The 19,742-nt window shown below is 54.1% G+C and overlaps 2 protein-coding genes across 3 annotated transcripts; one reads left to right on the top strand and one right to left on the bottom strand.

The window, feature by feature from the left end:
- The first annotated feature begins 4,392 nt into the window (after nt 1-4,392).
- On the top strand, nt 4,393-7,652 carry ZNF784 (zinc finger protein 784). Its single transcript, XM_081031864.1, has 2 exons — nt 4,393-4,542; nt 5,762-7,652. Exons 1-2 carry the CDS (start codon nt 4,465-4,467, stop codon nt 6,650-6,652), a joined length of 969 nt encoding a protein of 322 aa, XP_080887990.1. The 5' UTR covers nt 4,393-4,464; the 3' UTR covers nt 6,653-7,652.
- A 2,145-nt stretch (nt 7,653-9,797) lies between these two features.
- On the bottom strand, nt 9,798-19,616 carry ZNF865 (zinc finger protein 865). 2 transcript variants are annotated; one of them, XM_081032844.1, is made up of 3 exons: nt 19,483-19,616; nt 15,038-15,187; nt 9,798-13,416 (listed from the first exon to the last, which is right to left on the bottom strand). In XM_081032844.1, the coding sequence occupies exon 3, from the start codon at nt 13,388-13,390 to the stop codon at nt 10,259-10,261; it is 3,132 nt and encodes a 1,043-aa protein (XP_080888970.1). In that variant the 5' UTR covers nt 13,391-13,416; nt 15,038-15,187; nt 19,483-19,616; the 3' UTR covers nt 9,798-10,258. The 2 variants fall into 2 exon arrangements, with proteins under 2 accessions (XP_080888970.1, XP_080888969.1); XM_081032843.1 differs by lacking the exon at nt 15,038-15,187 and having other exon boundaries at nt 19,483-19,611.
- Between the last annotated feature and the right edge of the window lie 126 nt (nt 19,617-19,742).

The following is a 19,742-nucleotide window of genomic DNA, read 5'->3' as shown; positions in this document are numbered from 1 at the left end:
CTTGGAGAAAAGTCCTGGAAGTACACACTGTTCCCCAATAAAGTCCTGTTCCCCTTCCCCAATAAAATCTTTATATATATAAAAAAAGATAAGGTTTCTGCTCCTGGCCTAAATATAGCTTAACAGTCCCTTCCGTTAAGCCTGTCCTCTGAGTCTTGTAGGTTGGCAGCCACACTAGTCGCTTTTAAATGGCTGACAGAGGCCTGATTTTTTGAGAGAGTCTTAAAATGGAAGCCTGAAGCCAGGCAAGCATCAGCAGAAGCAGTGTGCTTACCTCTCCTTTGATCCCGGACAAGCCCCCCAAATGATACAGGGATCTGATGTCTGGTGCCTGGAGATCTTGGTCTCACGTACCCGAAGAATGAGAACGCGGACTCGGAAGGAGAGGTAGAGGAACAAAGATTTTTATTAAAGCAAAAGTACAGCTCTCTTGAGAGTGGGGGTACTCGAAATTGGGATGCCCACTGGCTAAGACAAAAGGCTCTTATTTTATACTTTTTCTTGTATGCTTGGGGAAGGGAGCTGGTGCCTTCTAATGGATTCTATCAGATTTGCTCTGTTTACAAAATAACCCATTTCTATCAGAGCACAATTACATTGTTGCCCTGGAGCAAATGAGTCATTTCAGAACCTGGAGTTCCCAGATATGGCTGCCTTTGTTATTCTACCAGGGACTTCCCTGTTTACCCAACGTGCTAGCTATCCTGTCTCACTGTGACACGAATTTTTTTCATCCCCCCCCCAGAGCCTATCACCTCTGAGAGCCTATATTCCATCCACTCCATCACCTCCTACCATTCCTCTTCAATGCCATCCGCTCCCAGCATCCCTCCAGGGCTGTTCTTTCCCACTGTCCTTTTGTTACCGTGCAAAAGGTTCAGCTGCTCACCGCAAAAAAAGCCAAAAGTCCAAAACTCTAGAGGTGAGGTTGGTAGAAAGAAAAGTAGGCTTTATTCCAAAATGCCAGCTTTAAGGGAAGACAGTCTCAAAGACTGCCTTCCTGCTCTTAATACCACCAAAGGTTTTATAGACATGTAAGGAGGGGCAGAACAAATGAAAGAGAAGTTTGGCCAGGTAACTTCAGGAAAAAGCACTTCCCAGAGAATGGTCTGCCCCAGGGTCAGGAGTGAATCCCATACAGATGGGCAGGAGAAAAAAAAAACTCTCTCCCAAGTTACCACACCAGGTGTGCACAGCGGTCGAAGTAAACAGAACCATTGGAAGTGGTGTGCATAGTAAATGCACAGTAAATAGAGTCATCAAGTTTTGGGGGAAGGAGAGAGAGGAAAAGAAAGGAAAGAAAAAAAGCTTTCAAAAACTCCCACGCCAAACCACTGTCAAATTGATTTACATCAGAAGTTTAAATTTCAGAAAAAGAAGACATAGGGTCACCATTAGATTTTTCCAAGGCCTCCCTGGTTTCTGCCTCTTCTGTGTTCCTGAGGGTCCTCTCTCACGAACTTCCTCGGTCCTCCCCTGGGCCCTCCCAATGGGTCAGTTGGCTCTGGTCTTTTCTGTTCTTCAAGATGCCCACTCAAGCATCACCCCAAACTCTCAGGTGACCCTCCCCCTCATGCTCCCGGAACCCGACTCTGGGCACAGCCCTTTCCGTCCATGCGGAATGAGGAGTGGGTGCCTGGGAGTCTGTTCCCGGGATCTCAGGTGGTGGTGGTGAAACGGGCCCAGTTAGGACCCCCACAAAAGAGGCCTTGCAGTGTTCCTGGCCTTGCTTCTCCCTGCCCTAGAGCTTAAAAATTCATCAATTCCCTCCCTGCGGTTTGAGCTTGGAATGTCCCAGGTCCTAGTTCCTGAGTGTCCCCTGTCCCAGTTCCCTGCTTTAGATAATTATCCTGAAACTTATGCTTGCTTACTGATCACAATCTCTATGGCCTAGCATTCTTTCCAGGTTACTGTCATCACTGCTCCTGGGTTGATGACCACATTGGAGAGCCATATCGCCAGAGGGAGGAACCATCACGTGGCCTCTGGAGGAATGTCCAGATTTCCCCTTAAATACCCCAAGCCGGTCTGAGAATGTTAAGGCACTTTTTGGAGGTGTCAACCCACTGCCTCCTCAGACTATCGTTGCTCTGATAATAAAGGCTTATTCTATGACCCGATTCCTGTGTTGATCTATTGGCTGAGCAGCACAAGACCAGGACTCATTTGGTCTCCAGTTTCAGTGGGACCTGACCTGGGAACTTTAAAGGACTTCAACCCAAAAGAAGGGGGAGGGTGTTCACGTGAAAGCCGTCCAGTGGGAAACACAAAACCCCGAAGGAAGGGTTCCAAGAGCATCTAGTTCCGCTGACCTGAATCTCAGTCATTCTGTTTGACAAGTATTTGTGAAGTGTCTCCTGTATGCCAGCTTCTGGGGCTAAAACAGGGAGCGAAAAACAACGAAGTAGTCTCTGCCTTTCTCTTAGAGGCGACAAATCGTGTCTTTATTGGAACATGCTGCAACAAGGACTCTCCTAGGCCTCGTGGGGGCGACAAAGACCAAGATATCGAAATGTCTCACCCACTTCACCACCTGAGAAAAGCAGCTAGGGATAACGATCAAGAAATTGAAATTCAGAGATGGGCACGGATGTGTTCAGCATCACTAAAGAATCTTATATAGGCCAAGACTAGATTTTGAAGGAGAAAGTCCTTTGGTGTATCAAATTTAACTGAGGCCCATGAAGCTAATGAAGCTGAAGCTTCCAAGACTCCTTACTTATACAAGCTCTTCCCTGGGTGATGAGTGTGGACAATTCAGAGTACTTAAGATTTCGACTACTAAAAAAAAAGGAAAGGAAAGGGAAGGGAAGGGAAGGGAAGGGAAGGGAAGGGAAGGGAAGGGAAGGGAAGGGAAGGAAAGGAAAGGAAAGGAAAGGAAAGGAAAGGAAAAAAATTGTAGTGCTCACAGCAGGTACATACAACGCAGCAGGTACATACAGTACATAGGGCCCAAGACACTTTTAAGGGCCCACGAAAAAAACAACCAATATTGAAATCCGCAGGAAAAAAAATCTAATCCAGACTAGCTTATCTTCATCTTTATACCAACACAATCATAAAATATAATTTAAACAGATTTTTTGGAATAAGGGGATAACAAAGAGAAATGCCAGGGCCCATGAAAGCACTGAAGACAGTGAACAATGTCATATCATTTCATATATGTAGCAAAATAGGACATATATGGGAATGAGAAACCAAAAAATGCAAACTCTAATAACCTCAAATGAGGGAGAGAAGGAGGAGCATGGATGGGGGTACATAGAGAGCTTAGATTGCATATGTAGTATATTTTAAGTTTATTCGTGAGTACAGAGAGTTGGTTATATCATTCTGAATACTTTTCTATACAGAAATAGTTCATAATAAAATAAATATAAATAAAAGACTCCTTATGTGTATTAGTCAAGATAGAATAGGTTATGCTGCAGTAACAAACAGCCCCAAAACTCAGTGGCTTGACACACACAAAAAATGTGTATTTTAGATGCTACATCTCCAAGGAAGAGTATCACTGCAGGTACTCTGGAACTCACGCTGATTGGAAACTTAACTTCAACCAGCAGATCCCCAAGCATAGAAAGGCAGGAATGGAACACAGTGACCAGCTCGCTGGCTCTCATTGCGAGCTGAAGTTGACACACATCGTTTTCACTGATACTTCATTAGCTAAAGAGAAGCGCATGGCCATGTCTAACTGCAAAAGGAAGTGCAATCTTACCACATTCCCAGAAGGAGGAGAAACGGAATTTAGGAATGATCATAATGTGTAGGCATCTCCTATGATGCCTTTCCGCAAAAACCATTTAAGGGTGTTCCAAAGGTCTTCCATATCTCTTTTCCTATTGGGTTTTCACAACACCTCTATAGTTTTACACATGAGAAAATGTATACATGGTCCTGAGACGTGTAGCGACTTCTCCAAGATTACACAGTCAGGCCATGGAAGGAATAAATGGACGGCTAAGAGCCCAGCCCTGTCCTTGGTGCTGCCGAAAACGCCCCTTTTCCCAAATGTTATACCACACCTGTGTATTTGTCGATTTTTGCAGTGTCATTTTTTGCAGAATATCTTTCTGTAAAGGGAGTTAAAAATCCGTATATGCATAAACTTTGCATCATTGTGTTATCACGAGCCATGCAGAGGAGGTGACAACAGAATAAACGTTATTATATTCTGGTGAGGGTCAATTGACAGCCAGAGCCTAACAATTTTGGTTAAAGAGAAAAATTAGAGTTAGCTTGCAGCCCCCCAGCGCCCCACGCAGGCTGTCTCCTTGTGAGTGGGGTGTGACAAGTAATTAGGAAGGAAAGGAATCTTCTCCCCGGGGCAGGGGACTCAGGCTACCTGGAAGCCCCGCCCCGTCCGCTGGTACGCCTGCGCGGTGGCTGTGACGCTAGCCCGAGCCCCGCCTCCTTCCACAGTGACCACTGGCTTCGGGGGCGGGGCCTGGGCACAAGATGGCCGCCGCGCGTTCGGAGGCCCGGAGTCCGAGCTCAGCGGCCCCCGAGCCGCGATCCCTGGAGCCGCCGGACATGGTGCGGGCGAGGAAGTGGCCTGGACGGGGAGGGGCGGGAGGTCGAGGTGGAAAGTGGTCGCAGGGCAGGGGGCGGGGCCAGGGTGGGGCCTATGAAGGCTGGGAGTGGGAGGTATTTAGAGCTCCAGCCTGGGGGCGGGGCTTCTCGGGTGGGCGAGGGGCAGAGTTTAGGGGAGCCTATGAGGGTGGAGGGGTGGGGCTTAGAGGGGCAGGGCCTGAGGAGGGGTTGTGGGAACGTCTGGGTGCAGGGAAAGGAGTCCCATGGATTGAGTTTGTCTAATGAAGGGGCGGAGCCTCTAGAGGGGCGGGGCCTCCTAGATTCTGGGGCTAGTGAATTCGGGTGGAAGGTTGGAAAGGTGACCCTGAAAGACAAGGGTGGGGGGTTACGAGGGGCACCAACGTTGGGGTCGGGGGGGATGAGTCTACAAGAGTCTGAGCAATGCATCTCGAATGCCCAAGGGAGGATTTAGAGAGGGAGAGATGACTGTTCCAGGTGACTTTGGACTGGAGAGTAACTGAGGACGGCGATTCATCCAACAAATATTTACTGAGCTCCGACTTGGGCACAGTAGATGGATAGGTGCACAATAGATAAGGACTGTACCCAGGAGTTTGCAATCTAGTTGGGGAGATGGACAATACAGGAGATTTATTGTGTATGTTCCTAGGAAGGAGATAAAGATGGATCTGCTAGAGTGGGGGTAGGGGAGCTAAATTTAGACAAGAGCAGTCAGCTGTGTGCCGGCTTATGTTTATACTATGGTCAGAGAGATAGCAGGAACCAGGTCTCGATGGATATTATGACGACAGTTTTGGATTTTAAGGGCAGTTGGAGCCAGGGGAGAATTTTGAGTGGCAAAATGACTTGATCTGATTTCCATTATGCAAAGGTCATTCAGGCTGCTTTGGGGAGGTGGGTTATAAGGAGCAGGCTAAGAATAGAGGTTCCCGTTCAGGAGGCTTTGTCAGTTGTCAAGACAAGAAATGATTGGCTTTTAAGTGGGTGGAGGAGAGACATGGCTGGGCCCTAATGTATTTTGAACAGGAGGGGAAATCTTGATGGGGATACAGCAGAATCCTGGAGGATAGAGAGCAGGATCTAGAAATTGAGGGGGCCCAGTGTGCCACAAAAAGGAGATATTTTAAATAAATGGGGGCGTGCTGGGGATCCCTTGAGGCAGAGTCCACAGGCTCCTTGTTTCCTTCCCCCCACCCTCCAGGTTCTGGTACCTGATGACAGCCGTCCCACTACACCCCGAACTGACCTCATCGAGATCCAGGTGGTGAAGGTGACAGACACCACATTAGTACCCGAACCCCCGGAACCAGGTTCCCTTCACTGTGCCTTGTGCCCAGCTGCCTTCCGGCTGGTCTCTGAACTGCTATTCCATGAACATGGCCACCTGGCTGGGGCTGAGGGTGGCGGTCAGGGTGGGGACCCAAGTCGGTGTCACGTCTGTGGCCACAGCTGCCCGGGCCCTGCCAGCCTCCGCGCCCACTACAGTCTACACACGGGAGAGCGCCCCTACCGCTGCGCCCTCTGCCCCCGGGCCTTCAAGGCCCTGGCGCCTCTGCTCCGGCACCAGCACCGGCATGGGATGGAGCCAGGGACCTCTCAGAGGCCCCCGGAGGCGACGGCGACTCGGGGACAGAGGCCAGGGGTGCCCCCAGAGCGGTCGGAGGTGGTGATGGCAGCAGCAATGGCGGGCGCGGCCGTGGGGAAACCCTTTGCCTGCAGGTTCTGCGCCAAGCCGTTCCGCCGCTCCTCGGACATGCGTGACCACGAGCGTGTGCACACCGGCGAGCGACCCTACCACTGCGGCGTCTGTGGCAAGGGTTTCACGCAGTCATCGGTGCTGAGTGGCCATGCCCGCATTCACACGGGCGAGCGCCCCTTCCGCTGCGCCCTCTGCGATCGCACTTTCAACAACTCCTCCAACTTCCGCAAGCACCAGCGCACCCACTTCCATGGCCCAGGACCGGGGCTCACAGACTCTGGAAGCCAACTGGCGGCGGGGGCAGAAGGGCCAGGGAGTGGGTGTGGGGCGGGAAACACTCTGGAAGAGCGGCACGGGGAGACAGCAACAGTGAAGGTGGAGGTCGATCAGTAGGCTGCGAGAGCAGGGACACTGGGTGTCAACATGGGAGGTAGGAGGTGGACTGCAGAGGAAGGGTTGGGTGGGACAAGGAGACAGGAGACTGGGGGAGAGAGAACACAAGGCCATGAAGAGTGTGGGAGAGCAGAGGGACAGCCAGATTCAGGGTGCCCACAAACTCAAAGGGCACCTTTGAGAAATTCAGAGAAAGGCACAGACAGCCCTGTGGATGTCCAGCTAAATGCAAGGATCATGGGATGGACGTCATTGCCCCATCTGCCTGCTCCTTGGGTCGTCCTTCTGCAAGACACAGCGTGTCACAACAGAGCCTGCACACTACACGGGGAGCCAGGGTTGAGTGGAAAGGCAGATCCAGGGTCTACCATAGTGTTCTAGTGCCCTTCATCTGCAGAACCCTGGACTGTCTTGGGGCCTAAGGTGGACCAGGATGGAATCTTTTGCCTACTTCACTGGGTTGCACTGAACATGGGATGCCTACCCACTCACCCTCAGGTAGAAGACGCCAGCAAGGTCCTCCATAAAGAGACTGGGATCCCATCACCTTGAAGCCAGAGGGTCCCCACATCATAGCTGAGAGCACTTGAGTCTCAAGAATGTAATTGTGACCAACCATAAGTTTTTGGACTCCCAAGAATTGCTATCCCTGCTCCCACGGTGGTCCCCGCTTAATCCACCAGACTCCTCTTCCCAAGCAACTGAGAACCCAGACAGCCAACATCTGCCTGACACCCCCTCCTAAAGCTTTAGCCTCAGAGTCCACGGCTCCCCAGTTCTACAATAGCCTCAGGTTTCTCTAATGTCCTACACTCCCAGTCAGAAGCAAACAGCATACTGCCTGGTCCCAGGCTATCCCAAGGGCCATCAGATGGTAGCACGGTGGCTGGCTGGCGTGTGGTGCTTATGCAATGAGAGTGGGGGTGAGGGGAGGACTCCTGAGCTGGAGGTGGAAGCCTCCAGTTCTGTTCCTATTAAAGGACTTTCTGAAGGGTTTTTCAATGTCAGTCTTGTGTTTGGGTTACTGTGCTTGGGGGTCGGGGTTGAGGGGCCACATTGTGGTCTTGCCACCAACAGTGAATTGTAGCATACCTCTCCACACTTCTTTAGAATGGGTGTGACAGCGTCTGGCTATTCAGAGGTGTTGTGTGATTCAGCTATGGGAGTGGGGGCCAGAGAATTTTGGCAAAATGGACTCATGTGGTCAACATGCTTATTAAGGAGGAAGAGCCTGGATTTGCACACTTTCTTGTTCACCAAACATTCCCCATGAGGTAAGACGAAGACTAATCATAACATGAACAGAACTCTTTGTTCCCCGCAAAGAAACACCTGTGTTCCCTATCTCCTAACACATGAACTAGACACCCGGACAGGTCCCTTTAAGCCTTCATCCCTCATCCACTTATCTAATCCCTTATCAGTTTCCCCACTATTGAGCCAGTGAAATATCTCTGGAATCGGAACGCTCCTTTTAATCATCACTATTGTAGACAAGCCATCAACGGCCTCACATTGAGACCATACAGCAGTCCAGCCTCCAGGCCCTGCCCTCCATTCTCCAACCTGCAGACACATGGATCCTTCAAAAACACAGATCCCAACTTTGTCACCAACCCACAGCTCCCTGTGGTTTCGAGGAGTCACAAACATGAATGCCTGTAGGAGCTGGGTAGCAGTGTAAATGAGGAAAGTGGCCGAGTTCAAGGGGGGAAATACAGCAGTCACAGTGAGGTGAAATATGTGGAGACTGACACTTGGGCTCAGAGTTGGGATTGGGGAGTGGTGGGAATTGGTGGCCGACTGTGTATGCTCCGGTGGAATGGCTACTCAGTTCAGGAGGATGCAAAACGGGTTGCTAGATTGTCCAAACTTTTAGAAGTTGCATTAGTTCGTATTATGTATGATCTGATTTTCAAATGTTGGCAATTAAGTCCGACGTTTTTCTTTTTTAATGCATGGGCTAAACAAAAGGCATCAGTGGCTTGGATGCAGCCTGGCAGCTGCCAGCTTCCAGCCTCTGGGGCCATTCAAGCTCCACCATTTGGAATCCACGGCCCTTCAGGATCCGGCCTCCCATACCCCAAGCCCTCCAACCATACTAATCTATTTGAAATTCTCTGGAATAGCTAAGATTAGCCAGACACATTAAACCCTCCACCTGGAATCCATTGCTGCTCTACTTCACCTGGAAAACCCTGTGGCTTTGTCATTGTTCAGGTTATCACCTCCTCCAGGAAGGTGGTTTGACCCCAAGTCTGATTAAGGAGACTCTTCAGTGCTCCCTGAGCCCATGTCCTTTAGTGTTGTGCGCCACGTCCATGTGACTTTGAACCCTGGGACGCTGGCACGAGGTCTCACACTGGATGATCAGCAATAGAGCATAGTGGCCACCCTGGTGCGTGTGTGTGTGTGTGTGTGTGGGGGGGTGTCAAACTGGATTCGCCAGGTAGTGCCCTGAGCTGGCTTTGTCTTCACTTTTCACACTGTTCACACTGAGGCACCTGGGCCTGTAGTCCCAGCTTTCCTATGAATCTGCCAGGTGTCCTCAGAACCTTTCTTCTCCAGGACCTCAGTGCCCTCTTCTAAACGCATGCTGCAGAGCAGTATCTCACTGCTTGGAGATCCTAAATGAGGGCTGTGAAAGAGCTTTTGGGGCATCCCCGTTACCCTGGAGGGATGGGTGCTACGAGCGAGCGGTACCATAACCACGAATCCACACAAGGCTGGAATATACAAGGGCTCACCAGGACTTCTCTTCCGTATCACTCGGGGCCAAGGAGGCTGTCCCGTTTCCCAGCACCCAGCAAAGGACCCTGCAGACAGGGGCTTGGGGAAATGTGGCCTGAGTGAACAAACGTCGATGATAGTTTGAAGGGGAAGGAGTCCTGGTACATTGTCAGTTTCTGAGAGTAGAGACTTACCTGTCTTGTTGATCTGCTGTCTGTCCAACTCGCAGATGGACATATGGATGTGTTAAATCCTCAGGAAGAATGGGGGGCGGGGGGGTGTGAGGAAATCCAGAGAGCATGTGGATGAAGCAGAGGGTACAGGGGGATTGAAATCCCAGGGAAACAAAGTTAACCTTCCTCATGCCAGCGCTTGAGCCCCTCTCCGAGATGTAAGAAAGGACTCTGTTACCCTGCTGATAAGGTTTATTATCTCTGCTCTGTACAAGCTGCGTCTGCCACCCCACCCCCCACCCCACAATCCAAAAGAGCACCCAGGCCCCCATGTGCCCTCCCAACTCTGCTCGTATACCACTGTCCAGCCGGATCCCAAAGGAAGGGGGATGAGCAGTTCATGCCCATCTCCACTGAAGCTTGTGGGGGAAAACGCTGCTGGGGTGGGAGACTGAAGGGAGTTACAAAACGGGGTTAGACAGAAGAGCAAATTCAGTGTGGGACAGGATGAGAGGAGGGCCAGAGAGGTCCAGGTTGGGAGTGATTCAGCCTTGAGTTTGTACAGCACGGCCTTGGAGGGGGCTAGTCTGTCTGAAGGATAGAGGTAACAGCAATGAAGGGAGAAGAGTCTGACCTGCGGCCGGTAAGGAAGTGAGTCTGGAAGGGGATATCTGAGTGGAGTGGCGGATGGGAGGCCCTCTGGTCAGGCCTCCTTCCCAGCCAAGGTGCTGGCCCCTGCTCCAGGACCCCCGAGGCCCTCGGCCTTGTGGGCCAGGCGGTGTTTCTTGAGGCCATAGGTGTTGGCGAAGCCCTCGCCACAGGAGGAGCAGCGGAAGGGCCGACCGCCCTGGTGGGCCGCAAGGTGCTTGCGGAAGTAGCCGGGATCCTTGAAGGCCTTGAGGCAGGCGGGGCAGCGGAGCTCGGGCCGTGGCGGCTCATGGGCACGCTGGTGGCGCAGCACAGAGCTCAGGTAGAAGAAGCCCTTGCCACAGTGCTCGCAACGGTAGGCGCGCTCGCCGAGGTGCAGCCGCTGGTGCTCCAGCAGGTTGGAGCGGTAGCGGAAGGTCTTCCCGCAGGCGCCGCAGCGTTGGGGCCGGGCCACAGCGTGCAGCCGCCGGTGCTCGGCTAGGCTGGACGACTGCGCGAAGCGCTTGGCGCACACGCCACATTTGAAGGCTCGCTCGCCCGTGTGCACCACACGGTGCTGCCGCAGGTACCAGGAGCGCAGGAAGCCTCGGCCACACACGCCACACCGGTATGGCCGCTGCTCCGTGTGGCAGCGTTGATGGCGCATCAGCAGGGCAGCCTCCCAGAAGCGCTTGCCGCACACAGGGCAGCGGAAGCCTCGCTTCTGCCGGTGGCTGCGCCGGTGCAGGAGCAGGTCATAGGCGCCGGCAAAGCTCTGGCCGCAGAGGCCGCAGCCCAGGGTCCGCCGCACCAGGTGCACGTACTTGTGAGTGACTAGGCCCAGGAAGTGCTTGAAGCTCTGGCCGCATGTGGCGCAGCTGAAGCGCTCCGGGCCCGAGCTGGCGCCCCCACCGCCCCCCGCCGTCGCCCCGCCAGCGTCATCGCCCCCTGACACCCCTGCCAGGGCCGCCACGGCTGCCCCGACCTCTCCCGCCAGCCCGTTGTCCAGCACGCTGGCTGCCTCGGAGCCACCAGAGCCATCGGGAGGCTGCGGGCCGCCAGGCGTGGCCGGGAGCAGGCGCTCGGGGGCGGCCTGGTGGACCAGCTTGTGCCACATGAGGTTCTCAATGAAGCCGAAGGTCTTACCGCAGGCGTCGCAGCCATAGGGTTTCTCCGCCATGTGCGCCTCCTTGTGGCTCATGACGTGGAAGAGATCCGGGAAGTGCTCGCCGCAGTCCGAACACGCGTAGCTCAGGCCCTCAGCGGCCCCCGCAGACGTGGCCGAGGCTCCTGGGCCACAGGCCCCAGGCGCGCCCTGGGTGGAGGGGAGGCTGGCAGCCCCAGCCAGGGCGCAGGGCAGCTGCAGCCGGTGCACCTGACGATGGCGCGTCAGGCTCTGCGGGTAACCGAAGACCTTGCCGCAGAGCTCGCACTTGTAGGGGCGCTCCCGGGTGTGCACCACGTGATGCTTGCTCAGGTGGAAGGACTCGCGGAAGCGCTTCCCACACACGGGGCACTGGTGTGGTTTCTCGCCCGTGTGGATGCGCTCGTGGCGCTTCAGGGTCTCACGGCGACCGAAGCCACGCCCGCAGATGCCGCAGCAGAACGTCTTCCCCGGGCCGCTGGTGCCTGTACCACCCGCTCCGCTCGTCCCTGCGCCGCCAAGCAGCAGTGGGTGTGCTCCCAGGAGCGGCACGGGCACGGCACCGTACACCACGGCCGCCGCAGCCGCCGCGGCCTTCTCACTGTCACTTGCAGGGGCGTCGGGCGGCAGCAGGTAAGGGCCTGGGGGGAAGGCAGCCGCGGGCTGCGGGATGGCAGCCGCTGCGTCCTTGGGAGCATCGGAGGCCGCGGGGGGCGCATGCGCAGCCTTGTGGCGGAGCAGGCTCTGCGGCGCCGAATAGGATTTGCCACATAGGTCGCAGGGGTACACGGGCCGGGGCCCAGCCGGGCCCGCATGCGCCGCCTGGTGCTTGAGCAGGTAGGCGGCGTCGCGGAAGGCCTTGCCGCAGACGCCGCAAGGCAGGCGCAGCAGGTCCGCCGAGTGCGTCTTCACGTGGCGCTTGAGGCTCTCCCTGCGGTTGAAGCTCTTGCTGCACACGGAGCATGAGAAAGGCTTCTCGCCCGTGTGGATAATCTGATGCTGGTGCAGGTGGCTGGGCTTCTTGAAGACCTTCCAGCAGAGAGGGCAGGCGAAGGGGCCCTCACCGCCCCCCGCCGCGGGCGGAGGCACTCCCACACCCGCCGGTGTTCCGGGGGCTGCATTCCCATCGGCTGAGGCAGTGGGGGCTGCGGGTGTGGCAGGAGGGCCGGCGGGAACCACTGTGGGGGCACCCCCTCCGGCAGCAGCGGGCGTGGGCAGGCCCAGTGGCGGGAGAGGTGCCCCTGGCTGCGCTGGGCCCCCGGCGGCGGGTGGCACATCCTTGTGACAGCGGCGGTGGCGGATGAGACTGGACACGTGGTTGTAAGTGCGGCCACAGACTCCGCACTCATATGGCCTCTCCCCCGAGTGCACCAGCATGTGCTGGACCAGGTGCGATGACTGCTTAAAGGACTTCTGGCACACGCCGCAGGGGAAGCGCCGCTCCATCAGGTACTTCAGCCTGCGGAAGTAGCCCTTGTCGTCCTTGGTGGGGTCGCAGGCCGCCCCTGCAGCGGGCCCCGGCGGGGTCTGCGAAGGGGAGGGGAGTGGCGCTGAGGTCCCCACAGCAGTAGCCAACCCTGGCGTCACCCCCGGCCCCGATGCGGGCCCTCCACGTTTCAGGTTCCCAAACAGGTGCTGGTGTCCAGAGAGGTCCACGATGCCCCACTGCGGGGCAGGGAAGGCAGCGTCAAAGAGGGGTGGTGGGGGCGCCCCAAAGGCGGGCGGCAGGGGTGGGTCAGGCTTCTTGGATTGGGAGGACGAGGACGAGGAGGATGACGAGGACGACGACGACGACGAGGGTGCCTCAGCCTTGGGCTTGAAGGTAGACTGCGGTGGGTAGTCGTACTGAGGCGGCGGGGGCTGCGGCGGGGGCTGCGGCAGGGGGCCGGGGGTGCAGGGCAGGGCCGCCACCGCCTTGGCGTGCTCCCCATACAGCTCCATGGGCTCAAAGCGCTGGTGGTTGAGGAACTCCAGGAAATCGAAGGGGTAGCTCTGGAAGTGCACCCCATCCTCGCCCCCAATGCCGCCACCCCCGCCGCCGCTGCCCGCCGCATTTGCCTCCATCTCCACCAGAAGTGGAGAGCGAGACCCTGCGGAGAAGAGGGTGCAGCTGAGGAAGAGGTACTGCCGTGGGCTCTCCCCACCGCAAACAGGGCTGTGCGCTGGCGACTCATGTCCATGGCTCACATCTTTTCCGGATCCTTACACATCGCTACCCACCCCCCAGACCTCCACCCCCAGCGCTGCTGGCAGGCCTTTCTCTCCTTCTCAGACCCTAATTCTTCCAGCACCCCTGGCACCTGGTCTCAGTCACCTCTACAGGGGGACCCTCAGGCCTCCGCTGTGTCCGTGCCCCCTCGCCTCCCCCCCACACACATACACACACAGAAACCAGCCCTCTGTTCCCAGTCCCTCCAGGTTTGGCCTCTGTCATCATAACAGTTTCCATCACAGTGGTTAAGAGGATGACCTCTGCAGCTAGAATGCCAGATTTAAATCTTAGCTGTGTGACCACAGCAAGTCCCTGAACCTCTCTGTACCTGGATTCCCTCATCTACAAATGGAGGTGACAAAGCACACCCGCACCTCACAGGGCTGCTGTGAGGATCCAACAAGCTAATATAAAAAGCCCCTGAGGTGGCTGGTCCTTGGCGCTCTGTAAGCAAGCACTTGGTAAGCAGAAGCTATTATGTTGTCAGAGCTGTCACTACTGGTAGAAACAGAAAGTCGGCACAAAACAAGAGAACTGGAATGAAGACAGTACTGGGAGGGGTCTGTTCTTTCACGACAGGTGGGAAGGACAATATGCAGGCCTGGGACAGACAGGTTATATAGCAGGGGCTGGCAGAGAAGGAAGGCAGCCTAGCACAACAGTAAACGTGTGGGTCTGGGCAGACCAAGTCCCATCTCCTTCCCACACGTTCACCATTTCTAAAGGGGCGGTAAACCCTAGACTGTAGGGGGACTTAAGGGGGCTGAAATAGGATGCAAGGAAACACAGTAGTGGTTGGCACAGCTCACTCAGTCCCTGGAGCTCTTTGTACCTTCAGTGACATCACTTGCCTGGGAAGAGCCTGAAGGCAGAAGCTCAGGGAGCCTTTTCCTATCCCCTCCGAGATAGTGGTCATTCTCTGGGTACCTCCTTTACAGGACTTTTCATTCTAGATTCCAGCTGTTCATGTCTGCCCCTCCCCCAGTCTTGGACCCACCCAGGGGCCTTGGCAAATGCCTCCACCAAGTTGGAGGTAAGCCAGTGGGAGAAGAGTCCCCAAAGTCTGGCATGCTTCCTGGCCACCATCCCAGTACCTGCCCCCTGGGTGCCTAGCTCTGTGCCCAGCCCAAGGTAGGGGTCAGGGGGACCCACCGAGGCCAGGGCCTTTCAGCCCCCACCTGTTAAGCTGGCTCTCTCCCCTCCACAGGTGAAAGGTATCTCCTCCAGCCCTGCCTGGAGGTGATATTTTTAGCCTTCAGCTCTTGGTTGTCCTTGGAGGAGACCCAACATCCCATGTCCTTCACACTCTCTGGTTCATCTCATCTCCAGAAGGAGCAAAGGTGTGGCTGGCATGGGAGTAGAAGCCTGAGGTGGAACCTCAGTGGGGAGACAGGGCTGGAGTGGCTGGTGGGCATGGAGAAAATACGTGGTATAAGGATGCAGGGAGGAGGGGCAGGGAGGAAAGGTGTCTTGGGGAAGAAACCAGTGCATGGACTCACCTCCATCAGAGCACGTATTACTGACAGCTACCCTTGACTGGGCACTTCCTACAGGCCAGGGCCATTCTACACACACCACACAGACTGACTCACTAAATCCCTACCACAACTCCACGAGACCATTGACACAGGAGCTGTGGTTATCCCCACCTGGCAAATGAGAGCACAAGACACAGAGAGGTCAAATGATTTGCCCAAGGTCACAGAGCAAGTCTGTGGCTTGACCCACCCCTCCCAGCACAGGGTTCTTCTCCCAGGGTTGTTCCCTGAGGTGGAGAAAGGCAGGGGTGGAACTATAGGGGTAGGACCCTTATTTGAGGGTGTTCTCTATGTTATGAAGGGATGGGTGGGAGAGCGAGATGGTCACCATCCTGAGCAGAAGGAATGTGATGAGGCTGCCCTCTGCCTGGTCTCAAGCCTCTCTCCTGTGCCTCCTTCTGGTCTCTGCTCACACATCACTTCCAAGAGAGGTGACCCCCCACTCTCTGACCCCATCACTTTCTAGGACCTCATCCTGCTGCATTTTTTTCATCATGGTTATTGCCACTGACTTACTGTGTCTATTTCCTTTGCTATGTGTTTCCTGTCTGTCCTCCTCACCTAACAGCAAGCACTCGGCCCACTGTGTTAGCTGCTGTATCCCAGCACTTAGCACAGCACCTGGCACAGTATGCGTGTTCCACAAATACCTGATGATACCTAGAAATGAAACAGCACCTTTCTAAATCACCAATGGGTCCACAAAGATATCACCAAGGAAATTAGATGAATGAAATGGAAACGCAACACACGTAGGAGATGCAGCTAAAGCAGTACTCAGAGGTAAACTTAAAGCCATAAATGCCTATGTTAATAAATATTTGTTGAATAAGTGAAAGGATGAGACTAAGGTGACCAGAACTCCACAAGGTAGGGAGGGAGACATTTAGCAGAGATGGAGTTGACATCTAGGGGATTTCCCAGAAGGAATTGGGGGGAAAAGGGAGAGTGAGTTTATGATGATGGCCCAAACGGCTGACAGAGGAGGGGTGTTCTTGGGGGACAGAACTGACCAGGCTCAACAATTATTTCCACTGGGAAACAAGAGACATTTCTGCTTTTAGGGGACCCAAGCCTTATATTGATTGGTGCCTTTCTAAGGGGAGATGTATCACGGGAGGGTTGCAGAGGCATGATCGGGGGGAATGGTCCCAAGGGACAGGAGTCCCACAGCAACCACAGTCACAATCCTAACAGCTCATGTTTATTGTTAGACCAGTTGGATAGGAACTCCTTGATCCATCACAACAGTCCTGTGCCATTATTGGTCCCATTTCATTAGTGGGGAAACTGAAGAAATGGGGGTGGGGGTCTCTCTGATGCCAGGACCTATGGACCATTCCCCTGTAACAAGCTGCCTTCTGATGACAATCTAGTCTGTTAATAACAATAATGGTAATATTTAATAATATGTAACATTAAATGAGTTCTTTCCACATACGAAGTACACCTCTAAATCCTTTAGATGTGTTGACTCAATGCATCTTCCCAGTAACCCTAGAAAATGGTTACAGTTATTAACTCAGTTGTACAGAGAAAGAGAGCCAGATAGGTAAAACAATCTCCTAAAGTCACACCACTAACAAGCAGCAGGGCCAAGAGCTGAAGGGAGGCGGTAGATCTTCACAGTGGATGCTATTACCCTCTACAACATGCTGTCTTTCAATATGTCTCAATAAAGGAAGGCCCCCACCCTGCCTTTTACTGCAAATGTTTTTTGTCTCACCCACTTCACTGCCGCCCAACCGTAGGACTAGCCACCAGCACTTACTCAATACTATTATTACGTCCCTTATGTGGCTTATTTCAATCGTACTTCACAACAAACTCATAAGATGATTTATAGACAAAAGGACTAAGGCCAAACCATGTCCCTCCTCTGCTCAAAACCCTGCAGTGACCCTCATCTCAATCAAAGTCCTTATGATGGCCTACACAGCCCCCATGGCCTCCTGACTACTCCTTCAAGGGGCCAGCTCCATTCCTGTCTCAGGGCCTTTGCACTGGCTGTTGCTTCTGCCTGAAATGCTCTGACTTCCACACATCTTACCCCTTCCCTCCTTCACATCTTTGCTCAAATGTCATCTTCTCAGTGAGGCTTTCCATGACCACTTGCAACCTGTCACTCAGACCAACACTCCTGCCTTCCCCAGCCTGCTTCATTTCTCTGTTTACCAGTTGGCATCACTAATTAACCATGTATTCTGTCTTGGTGGTGGTGGTCTCCCCCTCTATCAGGTAAACTCCATGCACACAAAGAGTTTTATGTTTTGTTCACTGCTTCATCCCCAGGACCTAGCACAGTGCCCGTGTTTGAAAATACTTGTTAAATAAGTGAGAATGAGGCTACGAAAAGAGAAAGTGGTTTGCTCGAGGATATAAACACTAGTGGCATCCGGAGCTCATGCTATTAACCATTTCACTCTTGGGGGAGGGAAGCTGGTAAGAGCAACCCCTGGGTGGCCACAGCTGTTCAGGAGGAGGAGGAGGAGGAGGAGGTAACTTTTTGGTAAGTGGATTTTTGGAGGAACAAGATGATTGTAAGTATCTCTTAAAGAAGCTGGGTCAGCCCGGTGACTAACTCCAAAGGCTGCCAGTTCGATTCCCACATGGGCCAGTGGGTTCTCAACCACAAGTTTGCCGGTTTGACTCCCACAAGGGATGGTGGGCTGCGCCCCCTGCAACTAGCAAAGGCAACTGGACCTGGAGCTGAGCTGCGCCCTCCACAACTAAGACTGAAAGGACAACAACTTGAAGCTGAACGGCACCCTCCATAACTAAGAATGAAAGGACAACAACTTGACTTGGAAAAAGTCCTGGAAGTACACACTGTTCCCCAATAAAGTCCTGTTCCCCTTCCCCAATAAAATCTAAAAACAAATTTAAAAAAAGAAGTCTTCCTAGCACCCTCTGACACCATAGCCCCTATAACTCTATATCCTTATGCTGCTACATTTTCTTCACATACATGTATTTTGTTGTTTTAATTGTCTGCCCTATGAACTAGCATATGTACTTCACAAGGAGATGGAGTTTTGTCTGTTTTGTTCTCTGCTTCATGCCCAGTGTGTAGGTGATCATTAAACAGCTGTTGAACAAACGAATAAACAAATGAAATACATTCTAGGCTTGGTAGAGCTGACAAAGCCCAGATAATTATCGCAATGCCGTCACCTCCAAGGCCCTGAGATCAATCTCACAGGCCTTCCCTGCCTCTCTATGATCATGGCCACCTCAGGGCCTTTGCACTGTTCTTCCCTCTGCCTGGAACAGTTCACCAAGACCTTCGCATGACTAAGTGCTAATTCAAGTTTCACCTCTGAAGCAGCTCACTAGACTCTCAGACAACCCAGAAAACAGCATTTATCTAGTTTATTTGGTTACTTGTTTTTGGTCTGTCTCCTTAACTAGACTGTAAAACTCCACAAAAACAAAGACTGTGCAGTTCATGGCTCCTTCATGGCTGCATGAGCTGGACCTATTGCACATTCATTGAAGAATGAATGCGGGGGGAAGAAAGAGCTCATGCTCCAGTAAAGTCGGGGGTCTTCTCCGGGAGTCCAGGAAGATGGATGGAGTGAGAGCAGGGTGAGAAGGGGCAGGTCAGGACAGACTTGCTAGTGCAGGGCAAGCGCATTCTCAGAGGAAAGGCCTCACTGAGGGGCACTGCTCTGTGGGAGGAATGACCAAAGATAGAAGCTGACCGAGAGAAGGATGGAGTGGGAGCCTGGGGCTAAACTGGCAGCCGTTTCTACCTGAAGGAGGGCCTGTGGGTGTGAGAACATACCTCTAGAGGGAGCTGTTCTATGAGGGGAGGGTGGTGTTGAAAGGGGTATATTCAAGGGGAATTGGGGGGGCGGTGCAGAAATAAAAAAAGGCATTCTTGGCTGCTGACCAGAATAGAACATATTTTTACACCAATGAAAGTGGGGGTTTCGGGGGGTTTAGGAGCTTTGGGAGACTGTTGTGTGGACATAATAGGGGGGCAGTTCTGCTGTAAAGCACTAACGCAACACTCCTTGGGGGCAATTTAGAGGCTAAAAGAGGGTTCACGGGTAGCTGCCTGCATGGGGGAGGGCAATGCTGGTGGCATTTGGGGGGCTGTCCTGGAGGAAACAATCACTGGAGAATATGTAGAAGGGTTCCTACGAGAATGCATTAGTGGGGGGCCCTGGCAGCAGTCTAGGGGAGCGCCACTAATGAAGGCGCTTTGGCAGCCGTCCCACATGGGGGCGTTAATGGGGCAGATAGCTGGAGTGCTCCTATGGGGAAGCAGTGATGGGGGTCCCCCGGCGAGGGCCGGGCGGGAGCACTGGTGGGGACGTTCTGAGGACTACAGCGGGTCTGGGCGGGACCCCCCGCCCCCGTTATCCCCGGACCCCCGGGCCACGCGCCCCGTCACTCACCGGCGCCGGGGTCTCCGCCGGGAGGAGGCCGAGGAGGCGGAGGAGGCGCCGCCGCTCGGGGGAGACCCGAGGGCCTGACCGGAAGTGCCGCCCCCTCCCCCTCCCCGGCAGCCCCGCGCCGCCTGCCTAGCCGCCTGCCCGCCCGGAAGCGGAAGTCGCGCCCGTCTCCGAGGCGCCGGCGTGGAGAAGCGGAAAGAGGAGGCGGCGGCAGCGGCGACCCGGAGAGGGAACTGCGCCTGCGCGCTGGTTCAGGGATGTAG

This window comes from Rhinolophus hipposideros, assembly GCF_964194185.1.
Source record: "Rhinolophus hipposideros genome assembly, chromosome: 21".
Taxonomy (NCBI): domain Eukaryota; kingdom Metazoa; phylum Chordata; class Mammalia; order Chiroptera; family Rhinolophidae; genus Rhinolophus; species Rhinolophus hipposideros.
This window is presented reverse-complemented; position numbering and strand designations above follow the sequence as displayed.